Source organism: Petaurus breviceps, unplaced genomic scaffold (genome assembly GCF_028583685.1).
Source record: "Petaurus breviceps papuanus isolate PSGF00001 unplaced genomic scaffold, PetGlider_PUasm1.0 178, whole genome shotgun sequence".
Classification (NCBI taxonomy): domain Eukaryota; kingdom Metazoa; phylum Chordata; class Mammalia; order Diprotodontia; family Petauridae; genus Petaurus; species Petaurus breviceps.
Window position 1 is genome coordinate 11,245,827 of NW_027185777.1, and position 25,175 is coordinate 11,271,001.

A 25,175-nucleotide genomic window follows, 5' to 3' on the forward strand; every position below is an offset into this window, starting at 1 on the left:
CCTGTGGTCTTAGGCATAGACTACATAAAATATCTATATCATTATGATTCCCTTATGTGGTTATTCAATAGCCATAACTTAATAAAAATTTCTGAAAGTTCATATGTTGGTGGCAATCAGCTATTGCAAAGGACCATGAAAATGAACTAAAATAATGCACAAATTATTTGGTCTAAGTACAAACTTAAGAATATTTTTAGAAAATTTCAAGATGTCCAGGATGGAGCCATGATAACTCAGGAAGAAATGATGATATGGCAGCAAATAAGGTCTTTGATAAAATCAATTAATTGTGAAAATTTATGACATTATTTCTGTTGGAACACTTGTAGAAGTTATTAATGAGATGAAGTAGTTAAAATATGGAAAATGGGAAACATCAATATTAAGTTGGCAACCTAATTAGCTTCACAAATTTTGGCAGTTATTTTTAAAGTGTTTTATCTATACATCGGCCATTTCTGATGTCTGCAAGGGTTTCTATATTAATGAAAAAAATATAATGTACTTGCTCAGTAGGATTTTATTGTTAAAATTCAAGTTCTTCTAAATTATTAAAGTGATTCCATTTTACATATGCCTAGTACTTATTTCAAAGTATTTTCGCAAATAATATTTTTTTTGTTAGAGAAATGAATGGAATTCAAACATATGATCTTTGTGAATATCCCTTGTTTATAGGCTGGTGGACAACTAATTTATCTAATAAATATAGTTGTCCATCCCCATTCTTGATTATATGTTTCAATGAAAACTATCTAACCTCCTCCATCAATATTAACTTTTTTCTCCTCAGTGATAATCCCAAAAGATAACCCGTGTTTAAATATGAAATCCTACCTGGACTCACTCCGCATGCCCAGTTTAGATGTTTCAGTTTGCTCAGGATTTTTTTTAACTTCATTCTTTTTTTGTCTGTTTGGAGGGGGGAAGGGAGGGCAATTGGGGTTAAGTGACTTGCCCAAGTTCACACAGGTAGTAAAGATTAAGTGTCTGAGGCCATATTTGAAGTCAGGTCCTTCTGACTCTAGGACCAGTGCTCTATTTACTGTGCCACCTAGCTGCCCCTTCAGCTTCATTCCTAAAATGCTACATGGAAGTTTTTAAGTCCTATGTGATCCTTGTCATCCCTTGGTATGTGAACTTCTTTTTGACTTCTTGATGTATTTTTTCTTCTGTGGATTCATTCTATCTTAACTTTGTCCCCTAGTTTTATTAAATCTAGGCAGTTTTCCTTTATAATTAAAAAGAAAATGTTTCAGGTGGAGACAAGATGGCAGAGTAAAAGCAGGAAATTGCTTGAGCCCCCACCTCCAATACCTGTAAAATGTGACTCTGAACAAATTTTAGAACTACTGAACCCACAAAGGGAAAATACAAGCAAATCCCCAACTGAAGGCAGCCTGGCAGTCCAAGAGGAAGGGTCTATCACACCAAGCTGGGAACTGAGGGTAGTACCACATGAGCCAAGTGGTCTGAGACCTGGAGTTGCCCTGACCAGTGGCACAGACTGGCCAGAGCAGACTTCAGGAGAGTGAATCACCTGCAGCTGTAACCATTTCCAGACTTCTCAACCCATAAACACCAAAGAGAAAGTAAAGGGTTAGCAGGGAATTCTCTTGGAACTGGGTGAGAGAAGAGTGCTGTTCAGCCCCTGCTCTTGAGGCAGCAGAGGTGGTGGAGGTGTGGGGGGTGCAACTGCTGCCGCATGGCTTCCTCCTGAACTCCTGGCCTGAAGATTGTAGGAGGACCAATTGACCATTCAGAGGGTAATCACTCTTGCTTTCACTTGCTTGGATCTGGGTCACAGTCTTGGGTAGTGGTCCTGGGGTGAGGAATGCCAGTGTTTCAGAACTTGTAGTGGCTATAGAGAGGGCACCCTCCTCTCAATACAGCTCTGATACCGCTGTGAAAACCCTAGCAATTTGGGACACAGCTCTCTCCACTCTGGAAACAGAGTTCTATCATGGAAAAGAGATCAGAAGTCAAGTAATTGACTGGAAAGATAATCAAACAGATCTTAGAATCAGACCACAGAATCTTTTGGGGGGAACAAAAAGGATCAAAGCATGGAACCAGAAGGAGACAATGAACTCAAAACTCCTGCATCTAAAGCTTCCAAGAAAGATATGAATTAGTCACAGGCCATGGAGGAGCTCAAGAAGGATTTTGAAAATCAAGTAAGAGAAGTGGAGGAAAAATTGGGAAGATAAATTAGAATGATACAAGAGAATCATGAAAAGTGGGTCAACAGCCTGAATAAAGAAAATAACACCTTAAAAATAGACTAACTGAAATGGCAAAAGAGGCCCAAAAAATCAATTAGGAGAAGAATGCCTTAAAAATCCAAATTGGCCAAATGGAAAAGGAATTTCAAAAATTCACTAAAGAGAATAATTCTTTCAAAATGAGATTAGAGCAAATAGAAGTAATGACTTTATGAGAAATCAAGATACTATAAAACAAATCCCCAAAAATGAAAAAAATAAAAGGCAATGTGAAATATCTCATTGGAAAAACCACTGATATGGAAAATAGATCCAGAGGAGATAATTTAAAAATTATTGGACTACCTGAAAGCCATGATCAAAAATAGAGCCAAAAAGTCATCCTTCAAGAAATTCTCAATTGTCCTGATATTTTAGAATGAGAGGCCAAAATAGAAATTGAAAGATTTCAATGATCACCTCTTGAAAATGACCCAAAAAGAAAACTCCTAGGACTATTATAGCCAAATTCCAGAGTTCCCAGGTCAAGGAGAAAATATTACAAGCAGTCAGGAAGAAACAATTTGAGTATTGTGGAAACACAATCAGGATAACACAAGATCTAGCAGCTTGTACATTAAGGTCTCAAAGGGCTTAGAATATGATATTACAGAGGTCAAAGGAAGTAGGATTAAAACCAAGAATCACCCAGCAAAACGGAGTATAATGCTTCATGGGAAAATATGGTCATTCAATGAAACAAAAGACAAGTATTCTTTTTTTTTAAGCAATTGGGGCTAAGTAACTTGCTCAAGGTTACAGGGCCAGTTATTTCTGGGTGTGGTGCTAAGTATCTGAGCCCGGATTTGATCCAGGTCATCCCGACACTGAAGCCGGTGCTCTTACTCGCTGAGCCACCTAGCTGCCCCTAAGCAATTGGGGTTAAGTAACTTGCTCAAGGTTACAGACAATAATTCTTGATTAAATAAACCAGAGCTGGATAGAAAATTTATCTTTCAAATATAAGAAGCAAGAGAAACATAAAGATGGTAAGCAAAAAAAGAAATCATAAGGAACTTATTAAAGTTGAACTATTTTCATTCCTACATGGAAAAATGATCATTATAACTCATGACACTTTTCTCAGTATGAGGATAGTTGAAGGGGATATAAATGTATATACATGTATACATACATATATATATATATATATGTGTGTGTGTGTGTTTATATAGAAGGGTGTATGTGTATATAATGTGTATATGTGAGCATATGAATATGTGTGTACATATATACACAGACAGAGAGCACAGGATCAATTGAATAGGAAGGAATGATATCTAAAAAATAAAATTAAGAGGTAACAGGAATATCTTGGGAGAAGGAGAAAGGGAGAGATAGGATAGGGTAAATTACCTCATATAAAAGGGGCAAGTGAAAACTCTTACAGTGGAAGGGAAGAGCAGAAAAGCAAAAGGGAATGTGTCAATCTTACTCTCATTGAATCTGGCTTAAGGAGAGAAAAACAAACACACACAATTGGGTATCTTACAGTAAAGGAATGTAGGGGGAAAGGGATAAGAGGGGGGATGGTAGAAGGGAAGGCAGATTGGGGAAGATGGTAGTTAGAAGCCAACACTTTTGAAAAGGGACAGGGTCAAAGTAGAAAACAGAATAAGTGGGGGGGGCAGGATAAGCTGGAGGGAAATATATTTAGTCTTTCATAATAGAATTACTATGGAAAGGTTTTGCTTAGCTACACATATAGAATCTACATTTAATTCCTTATCTTCCCAGTTGGGGTGGGTGAGGAGGGAAGAAAGGAAAGAATCTGGAAATCAAAGTTTTAAAAACAAATGTTACAGAAAATGTTTTTTACATGCAACTGGGAAATAAGATATTCAGGCACTGGGGTATAGAAATCCATCTTGCCCTACTAGAAAGTTGGGGGAAAATGGGAGCGAATATAATAGAGAAGAGATTGGGGGAAGGGGTATTCAGTAGACTCAGGGGTGAGGGCTAGGGGAAAGACGGGAAGAAAATGTGTAACTCAAAATCTTGTGGAAATGAATGTTGAAATCTAAAAATAAATTAATGAAAAATGTCTCTAGGCTTTGTTTTAGAATCATGATTTACAGAAAATCTGGTGATTCTTGAATTTTTTTCTCCTTGCCCTCCTTTCAGGTCAGTTGTTTTTGATCTCAGGTGACTTATATTCTCTTTTCTTTTCTTTCCACTTTTACTTTTCCTTAGTTTTCTTTTATTGATCTTTTGATTTCATTTAAATTTTTTTTTTAATAATCTCAGATTTTATTTTGTTTTCATCAATTCTAGCTATCAGGGAGTCTGTAACTAGGGTAAGGTTTTTCATTTCTCTTTAAAAACTATTTATACCTCTCTGAATTCTTTCCTCTAGAATGTCTTCATTTTGTAATCTATTACTTTTCATTTCTTTTTTGTAGTCTGGAAAATCTTGTGCAATTAATTTTTTCATTTAAGTCATTGCTTGCTGTTGTTTTGGAGTTATTTGCTCCATTGGGAGGATCTCTAGATTTGAAATAATTCATGATGTTGCTTGGGCTTACCCCTGTACCTTTAGTTCCTAAATTGTCTATGTGTGTGTGTATGAGTGCGTGTGTGTGTGTGTGTGAGTGTGTGAGTTTGTATATTGTTTGTGTGTGTGTTTAGATCGGGTAAGGCTCCACCCATTTTTTGCTTTCAAGTTAGTCCTGCTTGGTCTCATCCTGTTCTCCTGGGTTCCTGCACTGGCCTACATCCCACATCTTTGAGGTTCATGTTGAACCTCAGGAATTTTTTTAGTATATTGAAAGCTCAGGATGAGTGAACATTGTTATATGGTAGTCCTCAAAGCTAAAGTGATCTCAGTCTGATTTAAAAAGGTACTCCAAAAGAAGTAATGCCATAAACTCTTTCCTTATGCAGTATTGGCTAATATTTATCTCAAAGATAACAAAGCTGTCTCTAGAAAGTCATTGGACCCAAGGGGGTAAGGTTTTGACTTTCAGATTTTAATTGAGATTCTGGTAACCACTGGCCACATTTGCTTCCTGGTCCCCAAAACACACACACACACACACACACACACACACACATACACACACACACCTGGGTCCCTTCAGAGTTACAAGACGCCCTAAAACTCCAACCTGCCACAACCTGTCCTGCTGACTAGACACATTTCCAGGGACTGGATAATAGGCAGGTTTAGTTTTGGGCTTTACTTACTGAATATCCTTTCTATAGTATACCCAAGTGATCCTCTTTTTGTTAACTGTTGGGTGACCTACATATGTCCTATATTATTCCAACACTGAACATAAAGTAATTTGGTTCTGAACTGAATCAGACCTTGAATAGATGGCTAGGGTACAGAATCACATGCATAAGAGGCTCACTATATTGTATACAGGCATCACTTAGAATATTTTTTCATAAAAGAAAATATTGGATGTCAGCCAAAGGATAAATACTTACTAACTGACAGAAGAATATTCACTTTATTTTATGCCATATAGTCAAAAAGCATTTTGAGGGCATCTGCTATGTGCCAGGCACTGTGCTAAGCTATTGGCATATGGACCTGGAATCAGGAAGACCTGAGTTAAAGTACAGCTTTATAAATCTATTAACTCTGTGACCCAGGGCAAGTCACTTAACCTTTGGTTTCCTCACCTATAAATTAGACTGCTAGTAGCATCTGCTTTGCATGATTGTTATGGGAGGCAGATTAAATAATATTTGTCAAAAGAACTTAAGCATAATGCCTGGCAGATACTAGGCACAATATAAATGTTTATTCCCTTCTCTTCTTTAAGCACTGGGGATACCAGGAAATGTAAAAGGCCCTGCACCAAGGGAGCTCATAATCCTCAGAATCTCACAAATATGAGTTCTCTCTCTCTCTCTCTCTCTCTCTCTCTCTCTCTCTCTCTCCCTCCTCCTTACACACATATGTAAACACACACATATATATGTATATGTGTGTATCAGCAATGCAATATTCACAATGCCTACGGCAATTATAAATATGCTGATGTGGTTATTAATCACAAAATATATCAGGCTTTCTATATGGGCGATAAAGCTAGAACATTTATTAAAATACCAAAAGACTGAGTCCCCAAACCAGAAAGTCAAAGCCATCAGAGTAGTTATGAAATTGGCACAGGTAGATAAAGTAGAAAGCACCCACATTCTCAAGCCTTTAAAAGAGAACAGGCTACCTCAGGCAAAGGTCTTCCTCTCCCCACTCACAGCAACCACTCATCATCCAGGAAGCATGCTCCTAGCAGCTCCAGCCCCTGGCACTCCTCAGCAGGAGTCCTTAGCAGAAATTCTGGCTGGCTCAAAAAAGGGGTTCGCACCTCTACCTCCACCCCCACTGCCACCACCACTGCTAGTCACTGCAGGAACTCTAGCTTGGCTTCCACCTCCTCTTGCCCCACCCCTTCCTGCCACTTCAGCAAGTCCAATGGGGCATGGAACATCTTTAAATCCCATAACCCTTACAGTGTGTGTGTATATATGTGTACACACACACACACATGAGAAATAGGAAACAATTAACAGAGAGAAGGCATTCGAGTTAAGATGGATTGGAAAAGACTTTCTGTAGAAGGTAGATTTTTATCTGGGACTTGAAGAAATCCAGGGAAGCCAATAGGTAGAGATGAGTAGGGAGAAGGTTCTAGGCATGGGGGATGATGACAGAAAATGCTGAGAGACTGAGTACTTTGTTCATGGAACAATGAGGTCACTGTCCCTGGATCTGTTTATGGCAAACACTAGGGTTAGTTAAATCAGTACTTTTTCCATTCTTTGATGTCTCAGACCACCTCATGGACTATAATAGTTGATGTTTATATAGTAAAATAAAATATGTAAAGTACTTTTTCTGTTTTATCTCTTTTCAGACAGAACTCTGACTTTTGAATGGAAGAATCTAATGAAAATAAATGTCATACATAAAAATGCGGTCACCTTTCTCATTGTGTTTAATCAGATACATGATTTATATAACATGGAGAAATATGTATGTTAGTATTTAAATTTTAAAGTAATTCTATAATTCATAAAACATGAAGTATATATAATTATAACTATCTGTCTATCTATATTATATAAATATTTAATCTCTACTCTTACGTAAACCCAGTTTCATTAGTTTTTTTCTAATAGTTGTACAAGTCACATTTTATTTCAATTCTCTATTTGAAAAGATGTCATATAAATTTTATGAAGAAGCCTGTTCTTTTCTTCCTTCCCTCTGCATGCTTTCACACTAAAATAGTATATATTAACTAGCAGTTTGACAGTACAATGACACTTATAAATCACCCTCGTATAAATAAGTCACCAGTACAGAATTTCCAGCATCTCATGTCAATCATCTAAGACCCAAGGAGATTCTTCAGAGGTTTTGGAACTCTCATCTGTGGCCAAAGCTTACCATGGCCTGAATATTTGTCCCATTCTTATATCTCTGGATGACTGAAATGCCCTTGGTGCTAAGAAAATCGAATTGACAAAATGCTTCAAACCTATTTTGAGTTGGCATGTCATAACTTGAGCCCTCTGGTTTTCATGGCACAGCAGTACACTGGGAAATTCATGCTCCTAAATCAAATATAGTGCCCAAATGGAGCATTCTGCTGTCCAAATGTTGTTATCGACAACAAAGCTACAATCAGTGAAAAATGTTTCATAAGGGAATTATGCCTTTGAAAAGACAGACCAAACAGATAGAAGACACCTTGTTCTTGCCATATTGGGTTCTTTAGAAATCAAGTAAAAGGTATGTAGTATATGAAGGAGAGCTAGCTTGCCAGGGTGGACAAGGATTTGTGATAGACTTAAGAATCAATCCATCAATCATCCATCACATATTAAGGGTCTACTGTATGCCAGGTACTAGTCATACAAAGACAGAAATGAAATATTCCCTAACCTCAGGAAGCTTATACTCTGTAGGTAGAAATGGATTAAGTTCATAGTGGATATTTAGATAGAGACTGGAATTCTGATTTCAATGATATTGTAAATTCTCTTCTAAAAACTTCTGTTGGCTAAGCCAAATCAGTATCTGCTTGGCAATTTATGGTCTGAGAGATTTATTTGCCTGGGGTGTTTAGTGGTTATGTATCTTGCCTAGGAACACATATGTTTTAGAGGCAAGACTTGAAACTGTCTTCTTGGTTCAAAAATTCATTATCCACTGCTCTAAGCTACCTTTCACATGTTAAACAAGCTATAAAAAATAAAAAGCAATTTTGTGGAGAAGGCATCAGCATTTGAGAGGATGAGAAAAATTGCCATGTAGGAGATGACTTGAGCTTCACTATGAGGAACAGGAGGGCTTTTAAAGGGCAGAAGTGAGAAAGGAATCAATTCCAGGCACAGAAATGTGATAGAGTTTTCATAAAGAGGGAGAGCATGTTTGACCAGGCCATGGCATGCTAGAAATAACTGTAGAAGATTGGTCGGATCCAGGTTGTGATGGACCTTGAATGTCTTTTATCCCAGAGGGCAACAGTAGAATTTATGCAGTTGGAGAGTAACTTGGACAAGCTTGTATCATCTCTTTGATATCTGATTGTAGATGGACCATGGTAGAATAGAGATGCCTACATGACATAATGGATTGAGTACTGGGCTTAAAGTAAGGAAAAACTGAGTTTGAATTCTTTCCCAGACACCATGTTACCAGCCTAGTCACTTAACCAACTATCTTATCAGTTTCATTATCTGTTGAATGAAGAATAATTGCATCTATTTACTAGAGTTGCTGTGATGAGAAAATGAAATAATAAAGGGTGTCTCCAAAGACAGTACAGTTTAGAAGACCTTTTGCAAGCCTTAAAGAGCTTTATAAATGTTAGATGTTATTGACCATATAAAGTAAAGAAGTGTGACAAAGAAAAGATGACTTCAAGCTTATGAATCTTGATGACTAGAAAAATGGTGATGGCCATGATGGAAACTGTAGCTCAAAAGAGGGATGACTTCCAGTTGAATGGAGGTTGAGAAGTTCTGTTATGAATATAGTAAGATTTAGATGCCTTTGGGACATACTGGTCAAAATTCCCAACAGGTAGTTCATGATGTGGAAATAGATCTCAGGAGAAAGATGAAGATTGACTCTATAGATGTGGGTTCAAGTTTTGCCTCTAACACATACTGGCTATTTGATCACATGAAAATTACTTCAACTCCCCAAGCCACAGGAAGCTCTAATAATGTAAATTTCAGATGAGTTGCTCCTCTACAAAAGTGGAAATAGTTTGAACACAAAGTGTTCTCCACTGATGAAATCAGAGGACTAAATCATCGGGAGAAAAAATAGCAAATTCACTAAAAAAAATTCCATTTGCCATTGTGTCTCATCTCTGGTTTCCATTTTAAAAGCAAAGAATCATGCTTTTTTTTTTCTTTGAGCACACATATTTTATAACCTCTGAATATTGTAGCCACAAAGAACCATTATCTTGCAAAACCAGGAAAAGAAATATAAATACAGAAAAAAAAAAGATTGAGGGCATTTTAACTAAAAAGTCATTCAAAACCCCGTTTTTCAGTTTGAGATCCAATCAAAGCTGACAGAAGATTTAAGGTACAATTAAGTAAATAAGTCCAAGTCACTCTACCTACAGAGTATAAGGTACTAAGTTGAGAAGCATTTAAGATTATGAGAGTAGAATATATCTGGGAACTTTGAAAATCATTGGGTATTTATATTATAAGTGTGGCTGAGAAAGGACAATTCACTGCAGGAAATTGTAGGGATTCAATTCAGATTCCCACTCTAAGTGGGAAATTATCTTTTATATTGCTACACTAGTGCAAATGAACATGATTCTTCTTAAGGCAAGGAAGCAGGAAGAAAATAGCTGTCTGACTTTAAATTAAAAAAAAAATTAGGTGAGACTGTGTTATGTCCTTGATAATATTGCTGCATCTCACACAGACTAAAAGTTCACATATAATGTAAATAATTAGTACCTTTTTTATTTCTTCATATCTGTAAATTTTTACAAAAATTCAGTTTTTTGTGATATGAATAAGATTTTAAGTGGTTTTAGGGACATTTCTTTCATACATTCACCATTAACATCTTCCTTTCCTTGTCAAAGTAGTAGAAAGAATAGTCTCAGCTTTCTGCCTATACTTTCTCACTAACCATTTATTCCTCGGCTTCTCAAGAGCTGGCTTTCATCATACCAGTCTACACAAAAATCTCTTCCCAGAGTCACTAATGTGACCTTTTCCCCATCAAATCTCAAAGTACATTTTTGTTTCCATTTTTCTTGATCTTCTCAAATCATATGGATAGTATGGACTATCTCTTCCTTCATAAAGTAATCTTTTCCCTTGGCTTCCTTTTCACTTTGCTATCAATCTCTCCCATGATTCTCACCCTACCTTTTGAGATTTGCCTATCTCTTTGATGGGCTCTTTTTCCTCCTTCCAACAGGTAAAAATAATTATTCCCCATACTGCTAACCTTAGTCCTTTTTTTTTATCCCTTAACTCATTCTACACTTAGCATTTCTACTATTATGACTCCTAAATCTCTATTTCCACTCCGAATTTCTCTCCAGAACTCCACTCAGATATTTCCAACTGCCTGCTAGATATTTCTAACCTAATATCCCATTAACACCACAAACCTGCTACTACCATAAGCATTCCTATTTCTTTTATGGGAATATTACTATTTTCTTTGTTACTCTGGCTTATTGTCTTGATGTCATATGTTAATCTTCCCTCTTATACTCTATATCAAGTTATTTGGAAAATCTTGTCCTTTTCATTTCAAAAATATCTGTCACATCCTTCCTTTCCTCTCCACCTCTATTGTAAAAAGACTAGTTAAGGCTCTCATCTGTATAGTCTAGCCTAGAATATGGTAGTGACTCCCTGGGTATTCTTTCAGTAATTAATGTATTTTATCTCTAATCTCTCCTCTAGTCCTTATCCAAACTAAAGTTCCCAAACACATGAGTAGAATGACATTCCTGTACTTAAAAATTCCAAATTACCTACCCAAAATGTATAATCCCTTGACTATAATATATTAGGGCTGCATAATCTAGCTTCATCCTTAACTCAGATATCTTTGTATATTAATATTCTAAGTATCTGGGCTACATTTCATCATCCGTTCTTAGGTTGCCCTCCATCCTCTCCATAATTTCCCTCATTCTGTCCTCCAAGCCTAGAATTCTGACCTACCCTCAACTTCCCCCACCTTCCATCCTCCATGTTTTCAAGCCTTTCCCTTGCTCTAGGGTTCAAATTAACTTCCTGAAGTTCCTTCATGAATTCTGGAAGAGGTCATGAAAGGTCTTTGTCTCTGTCAATCTCTATCTCTGTGTGTCTATTTGATGTCTGTCTCTCTGCTTCTCTCTCTCTGTCTCTCTACATACACACATACATATAGACACATACATACATACATATGTACACACACATATAAAAATAATTGTAGTCTGCTGTTAAATACTACCAGGCAAATTTTGTAAAATAAATCTAGATATACAGATATGGAACTCTATATATTTATCTCTTTATATATATATATATATTTTTTTTTTCTCTCATACACACAGACAGACACACATGTGAGGGGGTTTGAGGAGGGATGTAAGAGAGATAGAGACAGATAAGTGCTCTACCTGGTAGTATTTGTTTACTTGAAGACTGTAAGTCTGTGGACAGCAAAGTCTAAACAGACCCCAAACACTTGGTCCAAAAAACTCTCTCTTGAACTCCTTAAGATGCTGAGATACTAATGTTTTGGAAGCTTAGCCAATGGCTACCTGTATTTTTTTAAATCAGGGACTGCATACTACCACTGAAGTTACCTAGGAATAAGGAGAGGCTGCTTAATAATAAATCATCATTGTGATTTTAAATATATTGTAGCAGCTGAGGCTGTTAAGATGCATTCTCTGGTTTGAAAAATTCTAAGCTTTATCCCAGAGGCTAGATTGATCTTGACCTTCCCCCAAGGTTTCTGCCAGATAAAAATAGGTAGCTGTTATTGAAGCTAAGAAGTAGTTTATAAACCCCTGGAAAATAGGTCTAGTCTGAGCTTGCTAGATAAAGAATGAGTCTGATTCTGAAAGACTAGCTCAAGGTAAGGTCTCCTACCTATGTATTGCAGTGCTTGGAATACTGGATAATTCATACATTGCTATAAATAAATCCTAACCACTAGCAACTTTTCAGTTTTCTTCCTCTTCTTTTTTAAAAGATGGGTTTCACCACAGCCTAGCCCACCACCCCCAGCAGAGTCAAACTATCACTACTACTCATTTTCTAGATTTCAGAGTTCTAAAGTACTGAGTTTCCAGTGACCACTTCTGAATTTTCAGGATTCATTTTTCAGTCATATTGTAAAGGACATAAAGTTTTATATTTATGTAAAATTGAGCTCAAAGACAACTCCTCAGGAAAATCTCAGCCAGCATCCTGATTTTTGCTCAAGTATGTGGTTTTATGAACCCTAAATGGAATTATGTAAGTCACAAGAGGCCAGGTGGAATGTTCTTTGAAAACTTGCCCTGGAGTCCCCAAGCTAATAATTGTGATTGCCAGGTTTGATCAGTGTATTGCCTGGCCTTTTTGTCTTGCACTGAAGCAAATTTACTCCAATAAAAAAGGTTGAATTGCTTTGGCTGATGGAAACAATTTTTGATTTACCATAAAATAGACCAGAACTGTAAAAATTTTGGAAAGATGATTGATCTCAACTGCGGAATAATGGTAGCTCATACCTTGAGTATTCCTTCTAAATGAAGTGTGGAAAACAAAATTAATTGAGTTTTAAAATATATTGCTAGTGTTCCTTGGTGGTAGTTATCTGTGCCCCTCCGCCCATAAAGCCTCCATTGTGTAATTCCTAGTTTCATCCTCCAAGTGGCAGGGCCCTTCTCTAAGAGAAAGTTTTTTCTAAGTATTCATGCCTTGAAACTAGCTCCCAAGCTTCCCACTGATCTGTATTTTTAATGGCTTGGGATGGAGGAAGTAATTAATTGAATTTAAAGGCATTCAACAGAATAGCATCCCAAGAAAAGTATGAACAAGACAACTCCTCCATAGACTTGGCCATATTCTTCCACAAATTCATCTATAGGAAGAATGAACACAAGTAGGGAGTGTTTGTGGCTAGGGAACATATGGAGAGATTATGTCACACATATAGGACATATAACTGACAAAGATACACACGTTGAAAGGCACTTATGGAGGGAACATATGCCTGAGGTATGTTTACGGAATAATTTATTGTTGGGAGTCCCCAGAGTCATGGTCAGTGATCTTATTGCATAACTTCTTGCTTATCTCTACTAGACTCTATTAGATTCTATTCTGCTCTCTGAAGCTTGACCAAATGCTACTCAGTAGCCTCCAGCTTCTAGTTAAGTTGAAATCCTATGCTCAATTTCTTCCTCAAGGAAGATTTTACACTAACATTTTCGTTACTCTCTTATCTTGAGGCTGATGGTTTTTTGGATTTAGTTTTGTTTTATTGATTCAGATCTTTCAAACAGGATGAAACTCTTTCCTAGGACAAGTAAGAAGAATTCTTTTAGATACTCTTGTCTTGTTCCCTTTACATTCTCATTTCCAGAAGAGAAGATTCCCAAAACCGGCTATGAGGGCATATATGCTAAGTCATCAAGTATTATCTTTTTAAAAAATATATTTAGTTGATATTTATTTTTCTTAATTACATGTAAAAATAATATTCAACATTCCCTTTTTTTAAATTTTGAACTCCAAATTCTCTTTCCCTCTATCTCCCCCACCACACCTCATTAAGAAGGCAAGCAATTTGATATAGGTTATACATGTACAGTCATGCAAAAAATATTTTATATTAGTCATGTTATAAAAGAAAAGACAGGACGCCAAAATAAGAAAAATAAAATTTAAAGGTATGCTTTAATTTGTATTCAGACTATATCAGTTCTTTCTCTGCAGATGGTTAGCATTTTTATCATAAGTCCTTATATCAATAAATATAGATCAAAATGAATTTTTTATCTATTTATGCAAATTTCTGTCCTTTTCATATATTGTCTTATTAAGGTATTGATATATAAGGTATTGTCTTAGATCTTGTATTTCTGAGAATAGCTAAGTCATTCATAGTTGATCTTGATACAATACTACTATTATTTTGTACAATGTTCTCCTGGTTCTGCTCATTTCACTTTGCATCAGTTCATGTAAGTGTTTCCAGGTTTTTCTGAGGACATCCCGCTAGTCATTTTTTATAGTACAATAATATTCCATCATAATTATGGATGGGATTTGTTGCACAACTTGTTCAGCCATTCCCCAACTGATGGGCATCCTCTTGATTTCCAATTCTTTGCCACCTTGCAAAGAGCTGCTTTCAATATTTGTGTACATATCAGTCCTTTTTCCTTTTTAAAAAATCTCTTTGGGATACAGGCCTGGTAGTGGTATTGTTGGGTATGCATATGCTGTTGTAGCACTTTGGGTATAGTTCCAATGCTCACTGCAGTGGTTGAATCAGTTTACCACTCCAACAATGCATTCATGTCTCAATTTTCCCACATCTCTTCCAATATTCATCATTTTCATTTTCTGTCATATCATCTAATCTACTAGGTAGGGGATGCTACTTCAGAGTTGTTTTAATCTGCATTTTTTTTCTCATCAATAGTGATTTAGAGCATTTTTTCATATGACTGTAAATAGTTTCTATTACTTCATCTGAAAATTGCCTGTTCATATTCTTTGACCATTTATCAACTGGAGAATGGCTGTTATTTTTATAAATTTGACTCAGTTCTCTATATATTTGAGAAACGAAGAAGCCTTCATCAGAGAAACTTGCTGTAAATTTTTTTCACAGTTATGATTACTATGTTTCCCCCTCCATTCTATTTTCTCTTTGTTTATTCTGTTCTCTGTCTCCTTTCACCCTTTTCATCCAGAAAAACAAAGTTTTGCTTCTGACTATCACCACCCCCAGTCTGCCCTCAGTTCTACTGCCTCTCCTTTCCCTCCTACTTTCCTGTAGGGTAAGATAAATTTCTATTCCCAACTGAAAATGTATACTATTCCCTCTTTGACCCATCTCCAATGAGGGTAAAATTCAGGCACTCCCACTCTCCTTCCCCCATCTTCCCCTTGACTGTAAAATTTCTACTGTACCTCTTTTTTTGAGATAATTTACCCCATTCTACCTATTCCTTTTTCAACTCTCCCTGTGCATTCCTCCTTCTTACCCCTTAATTTTTATTTAGATATTCAACTCACAACAGTGCCCTCTGCTTATATATACTCCTAAGTACCCCAATTTTGAGAAAGTTCTTAGGAGTTAGAAGTACCATCTTCTCATGTACTAATACAAATAGTTTAACCTTGATGAATCCCTCATGATTTCTCAATCTTGTTTACCTCATAATCATTTCTTTGGACAAAACTTCTTGGTCCCTGGAATTGAAGTCTTTATATCATTCTAGTTCATTGTGAATATCCCACATGCATTCCAATTTTAATCTCTGAAGGCTTCATGATAAAACAGGTAATGGTTATTTATACAATAACTACTAAGTAACTCTGTAGTTTGGGAACCCTCAGTTTTCAAACACTAGACCTCTTCAATTTTCCCTCTTAGGTAAGTACAGCAAGGAAAAGGTAGAAAGGAAAACCAAGCCCAATAAGATGAAGTCATTGCATTTTTGATCTATTTATGCAAATTTCTGGCCCTCTCATATATGTATGTGGCAAGTGAAAGCCTATAGGATGCATTGGAAAAGACACACTTGATTTTAAGACAATTATAGTTAAGCAAAAATGAACCCTCTCATTAATCATTTTTCCAAATCTATATGTTTCTAAATCTATAGTGTACCTAGAGGTTGGAGAAATAATTTACAATTAGTCCACTGAATTCACAATGTCCACTGAATTATGGTGATATTATTATTATGTTTTAGTAATTGTTTACATACCGTGTTTCCCCGATAATAAGACCTATCCCGAAAATAAGCCCTCCCCTTACTGTGTAAGATTCCTCTAAAATAAGCCCTCCCCTGAAAATAAGCCCTATTGAGATCGCTACTGTAGTGAAGGTGATCCCCTGCACTACACGCTACATTACGGTACCCTCTGTATGCACTGTCCCCCCCCCCCGGGTGAAACGCACGCCGCGCTCCGAGCTGCATCCAATCAGAGCTGCAGCAGTGAGCGCGTCATCCTGTTCTTCCCCAGTGATTTGCTTGCTGGCGCCATTGAGAGCAGTGCCGCAGAGGAGAGCTGAGGCAGGACAACATAAGCCCTCCCCTGAAAATAAGCCCTCTGGTGTTTTTCTTTCCAAAAAAAATAATAAGACAGTGTCTTATTATCGGGGAAACACGGTAGCATTGCTACTTATACTTATGTGTCTTGGCAACAGTTCATATAAATCTTCCTAAATTTCTCTAAGTGCCTCATGTTCTTTTTAAAAAAGCAATAACATTGGGTCAACCAGGTGGCACAGTAAATAGAGCACCAGCCCTAGAGTCAGGAGGACCTGAGTTCAAATCTGACCTCAGACACTTGACACACTTACTAGCCATGTGACTTTGGGCAAGTCACTTAACCCTAATTGTCCTCCAAAAAGCAAAAAAATAAAAAACCCAATAGTATTCCAATACATTTTTTGCCATGTTCTGCTCATCAGTTCTACAGTCTATAAGTATTTATTAAACATTTACTGAATATGAGGCATTGCTCTAAATATTTACTGTAGTTCAGACATTGCATTTAATCCTTATATGTTCAGTACTTTGAATATAATAGTCATCTTTAAAATTATTTCAATGGATTTACATCAATAAGAAAGTTTAAAAAATCATGTATTGATTCTCTTCTTCCTCCCTACATCCACTTACATTACCTACCTAACCTCCTCTAATCCAACCAAACTGTAAAAAAAAGAAAAGAGAACATATTAGCAAGTCCAAGTATACAGCTTCATTTCCTTTATCTAAGTTAGTGTTGGACTTCAGTAGGATGTCTCAGCAATAAAAGAATATTGCCTTAGGTATGGATTCACTATGCAAGACAATTCATCATTATCATTTCTTTTCCTTTTTGTACATTTTAATTTTTTTAATTGGTAAGTGAAGGTACAGCATTGCCCCACCTTGTACCTCTTGCTTCCTTGTTTCCAGGTCATATTTTTTTCCCATGCTTCCTGATATCTTGCCTGATATCTTCTTGGATTTCCAGCCTCAGATCTAAGTATATGGTATGGTTGGGATATAAATAAATGGGGAAAAACAGGCCTTGCCCTTAAGGAGCTCACAAGCTAACTGGGAAGGAAAAAATGTACATAAGTAGATAGATACAAGATGTATTCAGAGTAGATTGAAGGTAACTTGAGAAGACAAAGTGCTAGGAGATGGTAGGACTTGGAAAGGATTCCTGAAGAAAATGAGACATTAGGTTAAGTCTTGAATCAAACCAGGGAAGCCATGTGGCAGGGTGCAAGGAGCAGAGCATTTTTCAATCAATGGATACCTGCTCCATTTCCAAATGTGTACTACCACAAAAGGTGTTATGAATAATTTGATTTATATAGTACTGTTTTTGCCTTTGACCTCAAATGCTCAACAGTGATGTCATGAGATAAAATGATTTGAACAATCCTCCAGCATAGTTCCAAATTGTTTTCCGGAAGTAATGGACCAACTTCGCAGCTCCACCGGTAGTTTATTAATGTGCTTGTCTTTACATAGCTCCTCTGACTTGAATTCTGTCCATTTCTACTTTCTTTGTCAGTTTTTTTGGGACATAAAGTAGAACTTCAGAGATATTTAACTTATTTCTCTTATTTTTTAGAAATTTGGAATATTTAATATGGTTATTAATCATTTTATTTCTTCTTTTGAAAAATACTGATGTTCTTTGGTAGCATCCATTCTGAAATGCATGTTTCTTATTATATATTTGTGTGAATTCTCTATATATTTTGATACCAAATTATTCTTAGTTATAGTTATCATTTTCCCACTAAATAATTTTTCTACTATATTCCTTTATTTTTCCTGAATTATAAATAGTATTAATTTTATATATTCATTTATTATGATTTAATAATTACTTTTCATAGATTTTATATGTATCTTTCACAAACAGACATATTAAAGGTTTATCCTTCCAATTTCTTCAAATTAGTTATTAGGGTCATATGATATTTAACATTAAGGCTGCTTATTGACTTGGAGCTTATTTTGGTATATGGTATAAATTGGTGGTCTAAATTAAATTTCTGTCAGACTACCTTCAAATAGATTTTTATATCTACCTGTAAAATCATGTTTTTTTTTCCCTAAATAAGTTTTTTCTTTAATTTCCCCTACACATGTCTAATTGCATGTTGATATATGTGTGTATGTGTGTGTGTGTGTGTATAGTGAAATTTAAGAACTTTTCTTCTATTTGTGATAATATAAGGGGTAGACTGGAGCTACTTTTGCAGTTGGTATGAGGGATATCCAGTAAAAGAACTGATGTTAAAAGTATACTCAAAATGCTTTATTTCAAAAATTATGAGAATTTATATTAAATTGTACCATTTAGAGTAGAGACCTAAAAATAAAAGGATATTGCCCTGGGATTTGAGTCACTATGTGAGACCAATCATTATTACCAGCCTTCCTTTCCCTTTCCTTTTTTGCACCTGAAAAAAAATATTGGTAGGGACAGATATGCCATTGCTCTCTATCTTGTACTTTTCACTTCCATGTTTTCAGATCACATGCTCCTCCCATGCTCCCCAGAGCCTCATACCTTCTTGTATTTCCTGCCTTACATCTAGGACTTGCACCTTTTTTGCTTCAGGATAATTGATTATCTTTTTTCTAAACAGAAACCCTAATATGCATTCCTCTTGGCTTTACTCTGCTTCCACAGTAAATTAGTAAAGTGAATAGCATTTTTGGAAACATTTGAATTACACAAAATAATCATTTTTAAGCACTTCAGAAAGCCTATTTACATGCAAACACTTGAAATGCTAATTAAAATGCATTTAAAAATCTGTTCATCAAAGTAAGTTTCTTTATAGCTTAGTTTATTATAATCCCTTAATGGTGACATTTTTCATATACAGTCATTGTTTTCAAAATGTGTTTTCATATACTATATACATCTATACATATATACATGTATATAATTCACATATGTCTACAAAGTATATCTTAATAAGTTTCCTCAATGTATATATATATAGTTATATGTGTTACACACATATATATAATACACACATATACAAAGTCTGCTTTAATTTTTTTAAAGTGATATAGATAGATATAGATATATCTGTGGGCAGCTAGGTGGCATAGTGAATAGAGCACCAGCCCTGAAGTCAGGAGGACCCAAGTTCAAATCCAGCCTCAGACACTTGACACTTAACTAGCTGTGTGACCTTAAACAAGTCACTTAACCCCAATTGCCCCCCTCAAAAACAAACAAAAAGTTTTATATATACATATATATATATATATATACACATAAATTCTTTTATATATAATTATATGTAAACTATCTATATATAATGAAAAATTTATATAAATGAGTGTGTATATATACCTATATGTTCACATACATATTAATTCATACACACATATATTTTTTGAAACCCTAATTAATATAGACTTTCAACTCAAGAAGCTACTTTGGTTATAGTAAAAAGAACCTTGAACTTGGAATCAAAAGGCATAGGTTCAAATCCTATCTATGATAATAGGTACTTGTATGCCCTTACCCAACTTTGACCTCTCTTGGTCTTTTCTTTCCTATAAAATAAGAGGGTTCAACTCAATTCATTCTCTAACATCTTCTTTATATCTAAATATATGAGCCTATAACTGAATCTGAATAAGCAAAGTTAAATTGCATATGTATCTTTTTAATAGCTAAAACATGATCTTCAAATATAATTTTCTCCTTAAAAGCAAAACTGTAGAGTTGATTAAACTTTGTTGAAAAATTGCTTCAATGAGCATCAAGTCAGTCTTTCCCATTCATTTCCAACATTTGCCTCTCACAGCTGGGTCCTGCTACATAACATAGTGGAAAATAGATGTAAGTCTTTAGTAAAATTATAGTATTTTACTAAAATTGAATAACCATATTTTATAGCATATTTTTAAATTTTTCATATTTATTGAGCACTCTGTAGAATAAAACATTTTAATACAAACATGTTTATATTAATTTAGAAAATCTTTCAATTAGTTTATATGACATATTGCATATACAACTAGTGAATTCTATACTTTCTAATGAAAAGCTATGATTTTCATTAGATATCTTAAGAAAAACATTTTTTAAGCAATTGGGGTTAAGTGACTTGCTCAAGGTTACACAGCCAGTTATTTTTCATGTGGGTGCCAAGTATCTGAGGCCAGAACTAATCCTGGGTCTCCCTATGCTGGGGCCAGTGCTATTTCTCACTGTGCCACCTGGCCTCCCCTGAAAAAATCATTTTCATTAGATATGTTTAAATAAAAGCCATATTCTAATAACATAGCATTTAGAATTATACCATTTTCTTTCCAGACATACAGAGATAGAAAAAGAGAACAGAAAATTGGATTCCATATAATTAACTAGATTTGAAAGATAGGTATCAAATATTGGAGTAACAAGTAAGGAAAAAAACCAAACAAACATGTATATGTAATCATTAATAAAGAATGGCCATGTGTAAAGCAGCTCTCCTAAGTACTGCTGATGTGAATGACTTTAGGTATCTAATTTCATAGTATTAGTGAACTCTCTATTCAGCAAGAAACTTAAGCAAACATTCAGGAAACAAAAGCACAACATTTATAGCAAAATAATATAACAACTTTTCACTAAGGTGGCCACATAGTCTTAAACAAAACATATCATTCTGTAAGTCACAATCTCCTCAGTTAATACAGAGCACCCAATAAACTCTTCTTTCATCTTAACTTGAGGCTGTCTTTCAAACCCCATGGCTCCTCCTCCATGGTCTGACTGCTCCCAGGTCTTGCCTGGATTGACAAGTAGGCAGCTCCCTACTCTGGTCTATATCTCAGCCCATGGAGATTACTCCATTCCAAGCCCTTTCCAAGTTTCTGTTTTTAGGAAGACAAAGCTTAAGAGAGCTACAACAATTTTTACACATATTAAGCTTAACAGAGCTACAACAATATTTATACACATTGGCAACACTATCATCTCAATTTACTTTCTGTCTGACAAAGTAACACAAATCAAGAGTGTTTCTGTCTGACAAAGTAACAGCAGCACAGAAAAACAGACAGACAAGAGTGCTGACATCACATTCTCCCTCTCAGTTCTTCTTGGTCCCAGCTCTGCTTGAGCTTTTCTCTGCTCTGCTCCAGCTTTTCTCTGCTCTGTTCCTTCCTGTTCCATCTTTCCTGGTCTTTTGGCAAGGTCCTCCCACCATGGACTCCATGTGATGATGTTAGGTCTATTAAGGGCAGGGAAGATCTTCAAATTCTCTTAGGCTTATTAAGGGCAACACAATGTATACTGTTTCCACAAAGACTTTAGATACAATCAAAAGCAATACTCAAAGGTACTTGAATAGCTGAAACAAGCAGTAAAGTACAACTTTGCTTGCCATTATACCATGGTGCATACACAAGTTTACTTCCCATGAGCATGCCTTTCCTTTAATATTTTCTAAAAATAGTAAGATAAAATCCCCTTCTATATAATTACGCTGTACCTACCAGAAAAGTACTTTTTTTTTCTAAATTTGCATTACAGTAACTAACATTATTAATGGTCCTTCCTTACTATCAATGAATATTGTGGTAGAAGAAATATCTTGCCATGTAGACAGTGCCAGGTTTATTGTTGATTCTTTTTTGCTTTTTTTTCTACTAAAAGTCAGGAAGCTTGTTCTTAATGCTTTCTTGGTCCAGGAAACAAGGACTAGACCTGTTAATGCAGCTTCCTGGTCACCTATAGAACAAAAACATCCTCCTCACAATCCATAGTAGTCAGATACTCTCAGACTTCATAGGTACCCAATTATTGTGGAAATCAACATACTCTTTTGACCAAATGAATTTTGTTATGGAAATGTGGGAAATAAGGCAATGCTGTAGCCTTACTCGTTTATCCTTTCTATACTACTGTTGAGAAAATTTTTGTTTTGTTAAAATTTTTTTGTTAAAAGTTAGAATGCCTACAGGTTTCTTATTTGTTTCCAGGTGCAAATTTGACCATAGAAGCAACCTAAGTCAGGCCTGCCACAAAATAAAAATTTTAAATAATTAGCATATGGTGGAAGCTTTTCTGCAACTGGTTAGTACCAGGAAAGTCATTTCATTCCTCAGGAGTCACTATTATAACCTTGGTTATAAAGGATATAACTTAAAGGATACCAAAAAATGGTATCAATAAAATGAGAATAATTGTATATAATCTTTCATTTTTTAATGCTAGAAGGAACAGGCAAAATAATGTGAAAATATTCTTGATCCCTCAAGATATTCTTAAATTCTGCTTTTTCCCCCTAGATTAATGTATCTGAATAAGTAAAAAAAAAAGTCACAGAAATAATTAAAGCAAATAGTCTGGTGCCCCTCAAAATTAAACTTCACTTTCCAGATACTTTTGCTAATTAATTATACTTGTTGTTAAATTTGTCACAGGGATTTAAAATGTCAGTCACTTGGTCAGTAATATCTATTGAGTGTCTACCCTGTTTATCACTGCATGAGATGATTTTTTCCTGGACATTTTCTTGTAGGAGTTGCCAGATTAGGAAGCTTTAATAGAGAAGTGAGCTTCTATAGGCAAGATAAATGTTTGGCGGCAACAACTTGATTCAAGCTCCCTAAGGGACCTTGATGAGTCTCATGGTGAGACCCACATCTTTCTTATTAAAACAAAGTACCAAATTTTCAGGTGTTGTATAAATAGAAGGATTTCTTAGATATTTGCAAATGGTATGTGATATAAAGAGATTCTGTGTAATTATTTAAAATGTGTCACTGCACTGAAAGAATGCTGTATTTATATGTTTCAAGGAAATGGACAGTATTTTCTCTATGTCAACTCATCTGGCCCCAGAGAAGGATATACAGCAAGAATTACTACCACCCACTTCTTTCCAGCAAGTCTTGGAATTTGTACAGTTCGGTTTTGGTTCTACATCAGTGGTCCCAGTGATATGGGAATATTAAAGGTAAAAGAGAAGAAAGAACTTTTTGTAGCCATTATAAAAGTATTAAGATTATTGCCATCTACAGATTAAGCTGTTTAAACAATCATTCAATTTTCACATTGTCTTAATAATCAGAGTGTTTCTGGTTTGGTTTGTTTTGGGTAGGATATCCACTAGTTGTAACTCCTGTTGTCCCTATATTTAGGCTTAAATCCCGTTACAGGTCCAGAGTTTAAAAGATTGTACATTGTTAATATTTAAGGGAGAATAGTCAGGGTGTATATTTTCCTCCTAGAAAAAAATGATGAAGATTAGTTTTAGGTTGATAATTTTATAAGTGTGGATATTCCCTTCACCAACAGATTGCAACCTCTCCATACTTATTTAAATGTTGTTGGTCAGCATTTATATAGTGCTTTAAGGTTTACAAAGCACTTCACATGTATGCATAACCTTTATGGAGGTGGTGTTATAATGATACCCATTTTACAAATAAAGAAATAAAGGTGAAGGTTATGTGAATTGCCCAGGTTCATGGAGCTCATAAATGTCTGAAGCATGATAGAAAGTGCTAAAAATACAGCTTTTACATTAGCTTTTATTAGTGCATTACTTGGCCAATATTTTCTTTGGTTTAACAAGGACACAAGATATAAAATTATGCCCACACTGTTAGAGGTAAGTGGGCTTTCTTTTTTGGCATGTACAAGGGACTCAAATTTAAGCACCAAAGGTAATAAGGAACAACATTTCAGCAATATGTAGGCCTGAGAGATATTTCATGACTCAAGATGATGTGAGCCTTTTTCTACTCTTGTGAAGTTGCCATCAAGTTCACTTCTGTAGGTGCTATCACTGGTGGACAATTCTTTCCCTTGCTCATCCAGGCTGCCTCCTTTCACAACATGTTTTTGCTGATGAGGCAGTCACTGCTGGGCTAGATGAGGGAGCTCTCTCCATTGCTGAATTAATTCCTTAATGGACCCAGCTGCTATTATTACTAGATCCTGTGAACTCTGCTGCTCACTTCAGGTGCCAGGAGTAGGAAGACTATTGTTGGCTCTTTAACCTTTTGTAGTTCACTAGGTGGTAACTTCCTCAATTCCATCTCTGGATACCTGCTCACCTAAAGTTAAAGAAAGAGTAAGTACAAAATAAACAGAGGTGGTATGTGTTTGTGTCCACATGACAGCTGGGTGGTAAATAGGGTGGCCATTACCCTCTTCAACTTGGTAGCCCACAAGAATTCTCACCATATTGGCCACCAGGAAGGAAAAGACCAAAAAAAATGCTGAAGGATAGAGTGAGCCATTGGGTTTTGGGTATGATTATTTTTTGCACGCTTAATTCAGCTGATTGTCTTCTGAGTCACTGGCCCCTCTAATATCAGAAGACTCCTTGTCACCACACAGCATTAGTCCCCTAGTTAATCATGGCCAGAAGCAGGATCACCAGACATTCATGTGAGGTTGGATTGGAACTAGGAATAGAATATCTTTGTTTGTATAACCAATGAGGAAGGGAAAATCTGAGCATTCTTGAAAGACTTGGCCCTTGGTGGCCCAGTGCCCCAATTATATTACTTTAACTTCTACTGGGGGAGCTAAACTGTATTACTATTGGCACTATCACTTTAACCAAATAAAGAACAACAAAAGCAGGAAAAAAAAATAGGAAATTGCAACTAAATGGTAACATTATTGGCAGATTGCCTTGTAAAGGCAAATTTAGAACTTAGC

The 25,175-nt window shown here is 35.7% G+C and overlaps 1 protein-coding gene across 1 annotated transcript in view; it reads left to right on the forward strand.

Annotated features, from left to right (window-relative positions):
• Positions 1-25,175, forward strand: part of MALRD1 (MAM and LDL receptor class A domain containing 1) — a 930,206-nt gene that overhangs the window by 707,185 nt on the left and 197,846 nt on the right. Inside the window, exon 34 of the mRNA XM_069086118.1 lies at positions 23,300-23,457. Coding sequence (XP_068942219.1) covers positions 23,300-23,457 — 158 coding nt within the window. The remainder of the gene's footprint in view (positions 1-23,299; positions 23,458-25,175) is intronic.